The 7592-nt window shown below is 42.8% G+C and overlaps 1 protein-coding gene across 1 annotated transcript; it reads left to right on the plus strand.

Annotated features, from left to right (window-relative positions):
• The first annotated feature begins 4822 nt into the window (after positions 1-4822).
• LOC309503439 (uncharacterized protein) lies at positions 4823-7171 on the plus strand. Its single transcript, XM_082176270.1, has 2 exons — positions 4823-5662; positions 5697-7171. The coding sequence occupies exon 2, from the start codon at positions 6071-6073 to the stop codon at positions 7079-7081; it is 1011 nt and encodes a 336-aa protein (XP_082032396.1). The 5' UTR covers positions 4823-5662; positions 5697-6070; the 3' UTR covers positions 7082-7171.
• Positions 7172-7592: the final 421 nt, after the last annotated feature.

Consider the following 7592-nt stretch of genomic DNA (forward strand, 5'->3'; position numbering starts at 1 on the left):
ATAAACTTTTAGTATACAAAATAGCGCGAGCGGGAAGCGGCGCACCTCACGCGGGCAGGGCTTATTTGCTTATTAAACGCACACTCACAGGTCTGTTAACTTAAGCAATAGGCTACTTTTAAGGTAGCCTAATATTTTTCTGATAAAAAAATTACTGACACAGTAAAGGGTAGATTTAAATAAAGAAAAACAAAATTTAAATAAAGAAAAACAAAATTTAAATAAAGAAAAAACGAAATTTGAAAAACGAAATTTAAATGAAGAAAAAACGAATTTAAATAAAGAAAAAACGAAATTTAAATAAAGAAAAACGAAATTAAGTTAAATTAAAAACGAGATTAATTTAGATTGATAATAACGGGTAAAAAGGCTAATAGGTCCGTGTAACGCTTCACAATTCAGTTTTCAGACCATACAATGCAAATGCAAAAATGAAAAATTTAAACCAGACATTCATTTTTCTTGTTTTTCCAGTTACATTATCAATGGATATTTGCCTTTTATCCCCTTTTTCAATTTTACCTTTGCTAAATTGTGACTTCAGAAACAAACATTCGAATAAATGAAATCTAACCGATTTTCCGATCTATTTTTCCATTTTTCGTCTTGTAATTTGTGCCGTGGGCGGTACCATTAGCACGGGGGTGTGGCCGTGGACTAACTTTACTATCATTTCATTGATGTAACTGCTTTATTTACACTGCATGCACGTTTGAGGAGAAGTTTAAAAGACGGAACACAGGACGACATTTTTCACCCGAAGTGCCATCATTTTTATTATTAATAGTCTGTGCTAAATTATAAGGCAGCCCGGCCATCGGGAGCTGCCGGGAAATCCCGGTGGCCTGGGTATGATTTGGCACATTGCCCTTGTTTGTATTTACCTATTCATTCTTACTTTATTTTATTAATATATAGCTATATCCTTGTTGTTGTTCATTTTACATGGTACAGTATACAGCCTAGGCAGCCACAACCACGAGATCCCAGACATTTTCAGTGCAGCAGAACGGGGGTGGCTCGCGAGCAGCAGCGCTTTTCAAGATCCTTCACGGGAATCTAGAATAACGATAAAAATTATAGCCTACTAAGCAAAAATAGGCCTATAGAAAAAAAAAAGCATTTCCCCCCCCCCCAATTTTTAAAAGGTTTTTAGCTCTCGTTTGTAGGCTAATACAATATTTAATGTCTATAGTGCTGATTCATTATCGAATGGCGAATTTAATGTGCTCGAATAAATAAATAAAAAACAAGCTGGGCAATGTGCCAAACGTAGCAAGGTATTTCTGTTTATTTATTGAAAATAAATAAATATTATTGCTCTTGATTTGCAGCACAGTTAGCTATAGCCTATCGCCTCATGCTCATATCCCGGCGAACTGCTTCTATTGTAATGAACTAGAGTTCTACAACTGTGCTAGATTTAAGGGCATTTTACGGGGAACGAGAAGCGGTGTAGAGCTAAAGCACACAGAAGCTCAAGCGGATGCCTTGGTAACAAAAAAATTTCACAAAAATGTGAAAACATCTGCATCTTTATTGTATTGTAGGCTATTACAAACGAGAGCTAAAAACCTAAAAAAAAAAAAAAAAAGAAGCTTTTTTTCTATATTTTCACTTGGTAGTATTTTTATTAATAAGGTCAATACAAACAGGTAGGGCAATGTGCCAAATCATACCCAGGCCACCAGGATTTCACTTTTCCCGGCTGCTCCCGATGGCCGGTCCGAGACTGCCTTATAATTTAGTACACGTAGACTATTAGCCTAATAATAAAAGTTATGGCACTTCGGGTGAAAAATGTTGTCCTGTGTTTCGTCTTTTAAACTTCTCCTCAAACGTGCATGCAGTGTAAATAAAGCAGTTACATCAATGAAATGATAGTAAAGTTAGTCCACGGCCACACCCCCGTGCTAATGGTACCGCCCACGGCACAAATTACAAGACGAAAAATGGAAAAATAGAAAATCGGTTAGATTTCATTTATTCAAATGTTTGTTTCTGAAGTCACAATTTAGCAAAGGTAAAATTGAAAAAAGGGGAGAAAAAGGCAAATATCCATTGATAATGTACTGTAAAAACAACAAAAAAAGAATGTCTGGTTTCAATTTTGCATTTTTGCATTTGCATTGTATGGTCTGAAAACTGAATTGTGAAGCGTTACACGGACCCTAATATATTTTGTTTCTGTTATTCTATTTTCCACAATGTCAAAGCAACGCAGCTTAACCCAAAACACAAGCTCAGGCACTTCTGTCCACACACACTCCGCTGTTCTGCTCTAGCCAGAGAATACTCCCGTTGTATGAACACTTTAGTAGGCCAAGAGGAAGCAAATATATTAGGTTGGGTTCCTTCAACTGTCCATCCTATTAAAATGGCTATAGGCTATATAAGATAATTGTAAAAAAAAATAAAAAAAAATAAAAATATTTTTTTTATGGTGTGAACATATTCAAGCGCGAATGAGAACCATTTCGAGAGGGATGCCAGGTGTGTAAAAATTTTTTTTATAGAAATTCCAGTAAGGTTAGCTGTGCTAGCGGCCTCTTGGTTCTTTGGTGGACTTGACGGCGTGTCATCCTTGCAAATACTCCCTGGATCAATATATTTTAACAACGAACCCCTCTGTTGTTGGTGTGCTTTCTCCTTCAAAAGTCTCGATTCATGAACGATCCGTTCATTGCGTATGTCAGGTGACAAATGGAAAGACTCGGAAGGTTAAGTAATTATTATGTTCCCTGTAAATTATTTTTGACTGCATTATAATGATTTTCTTAATTCAGAATATGATCAACATTGCGTAGGTGGATGTGATCGGGGAATTTGGCTGTTAAAAGTAACATTTAAAGCCACTTAAATTACGCCACGAAATTAAGCCACGAAATTACTCAAATAAAGATTCGTTCATTTTGATGAACGAGATCGTAAAAGAGAGTCAGTAAAATGATCTGAACTTCTCATCACTCAGTCATGACTCGTGAGAGCAGGGGGCGGGGCAGCGGCAGCTCAGCGAATCATATAGCCTATTTTGTGAATTGTTCATCCCGGTTGGCACACATTTTGCCGCCCTTACAAAAGTGCCGCTCTAGGCAATTGCCTAGTTCGCCTATATGGACGCGCCGGCCCTGATTGCGCACCTACCAAAGCTCATTTGGCTTGATTTGTATACTATATTGAAGACATCTGGCTCCCTGGCGTGATCCCATTTCAGGGAACGAGGGTTACGTTGGTAACCGAGACGTTTTTGAGAATGTCTTTAGTTCACTGCAGTTTTAAGGAGAAAATACTCAGCAATGGTGTCGACTTATGAATTTACACATGGTTTGTCTTAAAGCATATTAAAACAAATAGACATATAAACAACATTAGTTAGTTTGGTCTTTAAAAAGCACTGTTTGCTGGGCTAGATGGTATGTTAAGTAAATATTTTCTATTTTTATATTGAGCTCTTACAATGTTTTTTGTGTTTCAGATCAACATAGCAGGATCTGTGGAGGATCATAGCATTTCTGCCACCCTAGGTGTTATGGGGGCCTTCACTTACATAAGAAATTTAGAAGAGCGGGATAGGGTAACACAGATTGCATTGAAGTTTTATCTTGAGGACAGACTTGCACAGGCTCTTTAACAGTATATTGAATTGCGTAAACGCCGTTTGCCCACCTCCCAAAATTTGGAAATAGCGTTTACCCACCTCCAAAGTGTGTTTATCCACCTCTAAATTGCGTTTATCCACCTCTAAATTGCGTTTATCCACCTCTAAATAGCCTATAGTTCCTAAGCCATTTTAAATTAAGCTTATGTCGTTTTAGTTTCATATTGTTCATTATTAGTTTCATAGGTTGTTAAACCTAAGACGAAGTCTTTCATATTGCGCTGCATTACTGTCAGTGTTGACCAATCTCTTGCGGTGCAGGAAGCAGCAGACTGCATCAAGATTCATCAGTCACTAGCCCAAACTAGCCTACATGTCTCATGTAATGATGAATGTAGTGTTGTTAAAGACCCGGTACTTCGGTACCAAGTCGGTACTAAAAATGTTTTAAACGTCACGGTACCAGGTTTTCTCAAACCCTGTACTTGATACGCGTGCATGCCCGAAGCGCGTGCAGTTGCATCCTCTTCATAAAAGCTCTGAGACATGGCGACCGGCGGTGCTGCTGATGTGGTGGCTGTAAATCCACTTGTTGACAAGAAAGGAGGAAAGAGCTACATATGGAAATATTTTGGATTAGGCTAATGTCACGTTGCCATAAGGGGCCGTTCACATTCGCAGATTCGTTATTTCAAATGTAGGCGCGCGGCGAGCGCGCTCATAATAGAAGCGACGCGTTTTTCCAGGCGCGCCTATGTTCATGGTTGCATAGCAACGACAGACGCCACGGGATAGCAAGCGCTTGTGGAAAGGAGAAAGCGGTGTGAACTGCGCTCTCCATGATGACGAGGAAGTATCAGCAAATAATTAATTGATTTCTAGCCCCCTTGCATTAGCTTTACTACTAGATATATTTATGGAGATGTTACGTCCATAGGGACATAAGTTATTCTGTCTTGTATGATTTAATTAACAATTGTTTACTGTGTGTGCAGACTGTGATCTTGTCTCTGTTACTCCTCCTGCTCTCTCTGCTTGGCAGGCTAATGAGTGCCACCTGACTCCTGTTTTGAGCTCGTTAGCTGGAGTATAAAGGAACCCAAGAACTGCAGTCCAGTGAGAGAGGCTGAAGTGTTCCATCCTTGCAACTGCCATCTTCCAGTTCCAGCGTTGTGATCTAAGCTCTTGTCTACCTAAGTGTTTGTTGATTGCCTCACCTATAGCGTTAATGTAGCGGGGCTACACGTAATTGAGATGTTGAATAAACTGTCTGGGGGGCGGGGTTGTACACATGTCTGTGTGTGTTTGAGACGATCATCCACAGGTGCGCCTGATAATGGGGACCGATCAGCAGCCTTCATGATTAGTGGCTGGAGAGGATAAAAGCTGATGGATTCTGGTAACCTGGGTCGAGTAGCCGGAGCCCGAACACGATTTCACGCACCGCAACCCACGAGAGCGGAGACGCCGGTATTGTTCCGCCTCCGATTCTCCAGATAGCCGCGAGCTGGTCATTATCTACTTGGACGCAGTGAAGACGGCGAAAGAATTATCCCAACGCACTCTATTCCTCGTATTTAAGGGAAGTAGTTTTGCAACTGTCTCGCGAACGAGTGGGCTTTACCCCGTGATATTGTCGTGAAGAGTTGACTGATCCACTTTCCCCTCCTCGCAGTTCTGGGTGGAGTTTTCACGGTTGCCGTCCGTGGAGGAACGCTGTCGACGGGAGGCGCGAGATCCCCTGCATCGTCATAAGGAACGAAGAGACAGAGACGGCGGCGATTTCCTTGTACTGTGATTTTGAACTGTGGACTGGCCGTGAGTGGTTGCTGGGCTGTTAATTTATGTCTTGTATAGAAACGGGGGGGTTTTATTAAGCAGACAATGGTTAGGCTATAAGGTCTGGCTGCTCGCTATAACTTTCCTGAATAGTGAATGTGGTGAAAGGGTATTTCTCGTGTAAGCAGCGTTTTTAACGTGGTAGCAGTTTGCTGTGTGATCCTGTGTATCTTTTGTCACATGCGTTTATGGTTATTTAACCCTTGTTTTCATGAAAGTGTGATTGTGTGTGTGTGATGTGATTTGTACACGAGTGTAGAATTATTAGTGGTGCATCTACCAGCGTTGAGATAACTGTGACCTTGGGACTTTACTTCCCTCTAGAGGGCGCCATATTTTTATCACTGGTTTTTATAGCAGTAGTGCTACTTGCTTAATATGCTTATGTGTACTTAATCATCTGTGATCTTTAGCGTGATCATGGACCGCGTATATAGATGTTATTAACCTCTTTTCCTAGTTGTGTATACATCTATATATAGTGTGTGTTTTATGTGTTGAAAGATTGTTAATAAAACTGAGTTTATACACCTTTTGTCTATTGTTGTTGTACCTCAAGGGTCAGTATTAAAATTCCTGTTCCCGTTACAATTTTGGCGTAGTGTCGGCAGGACCCTTGACGTACACAACAATATGAATAGCAGCGAGCAGCCTCAGGTAGCGGGTGCACAGCCACAAATGGTAGCTGCATTAATGCCATGGTTTATGGGGGGGCCATGGGTCCCAAAGTTTAGTGGGGAAGGGGGTGCATCAAAGTTTTTAGAATGGAAAACACAAATTGAAGCCTTTATCCGGGCCCAGGGGCTGAATGTAGAGCAACGGGTGGACTTTGTGCTGAGCGCATTGGAGGCAAATGCTAAAAGAGAGGTGGTGCTGTTGGCGGCTAACAAACGTGACACTGACATCAAGATTTTAGAGGCCCTAAGTGAACTGTATGGAGTCCAACGACCAGTAGCTCAGTTGCGAGTCCAGTTTTTTAATCGTAAACAGGAACCTGGGGAGGGTGTCGGGGATTTCATTCTCCATTTACGTGAGTTGCATTACAGATGGAGAGCCAGGGATCCCCTGGACGCCGGGACAGATGATGAGCTGCTACGGACACAGTTTGCCATGGGCCTGAGAACGGGATCCTTGAAGCAGGAGCTGCAGAGGCAGCTCCGAAGGACCCCAGCGCTCACCTTTGCGGAGGCTTGTGAGGAGGCAAAAGCATTAGAGCGGGAACTGGGCCACACCGAAGAAGCCAACGTTTGCCCAACCGTTGCTGCAACATCATACCCACGGCCTACTCCCATTGTCACAGAGTTGCAGCAAATGAAGGAAGCTCTGCGGGCTGAGTTGCGCCAAGAGTTGAAAGAACAGGTAACCCTTCTAGGCAAGTCTATTGTAGAGGAGCTACAAGGATGCTTGAAACCACTGCCGGAGGTGGAGACTTCCCCTCAACCATCCTGGCAGTCACAGTCCAATGCCCCTCAACGCCAACGCCTGGGATCAGCCCCTCCTGGACAGTCGTATTACCAATGGGATGCTCAAGGCCAAGCTATCTGCCGTGACTGTGGGGATGCCGGACACATCCAGAGATTCTGCCCACGGCGACGCCCAGCCCAGACGGGTTTTCGGCACCCCCGGTCACAGCAGGGCAAGTGAACCGGGAGGGGTCCTTATCCATCCCCCAACAAAGACCCTCCATGGTTGGTAGATGCCCTGAAATCGAGGTAATTGTCCAAGGGCAACGAATTCCATGCATACTAGACACTGGCTCTCTATTCCAGCGCCACTTTGGTGATGAATGTATACAAGACCCTAGCCGTATATCATGGCTAGCTTTAAAAGCAGCTAATGGCCTGTATATTCCCTATGTAGGCTATGCCGTCTTAGACTTTTGTATTGGGGGATTAGAGGTAAAGGGGAAGGGGGTAGTTATTGTCCGCGATGACTGCATTAACACTGAATATGGACTCTTGGGGATGAACGTTGTGGCAGATTGCTGGACCGGGGTTTTTAAAGGTGGCCATCCCGGAGTTGCTGCATTTAAATCTGTGTTCCCCCCTTCCGCAGAAAGAATATGGGATACAGCTTTTGCTGCCTGCCGGAGGGCTGAAGCTTCCGTGACTCGAGTGGAGCTTCAAGGTGTGGCTAGACTCCAACGACAGCCCCC

This window comes from Leuciscus leuciscus, assembly GCF_965113295.1.
Source record: "Leuciscus leuciscus genome assembly, chromosome: 7".
NCBI classification, from domain to species: Eukaryota; Metazoa; Chordata; class Actinopteri; order Cypriniformes; family Leuciscidae; genus Leuciscus; species Leuciscus leuciscus.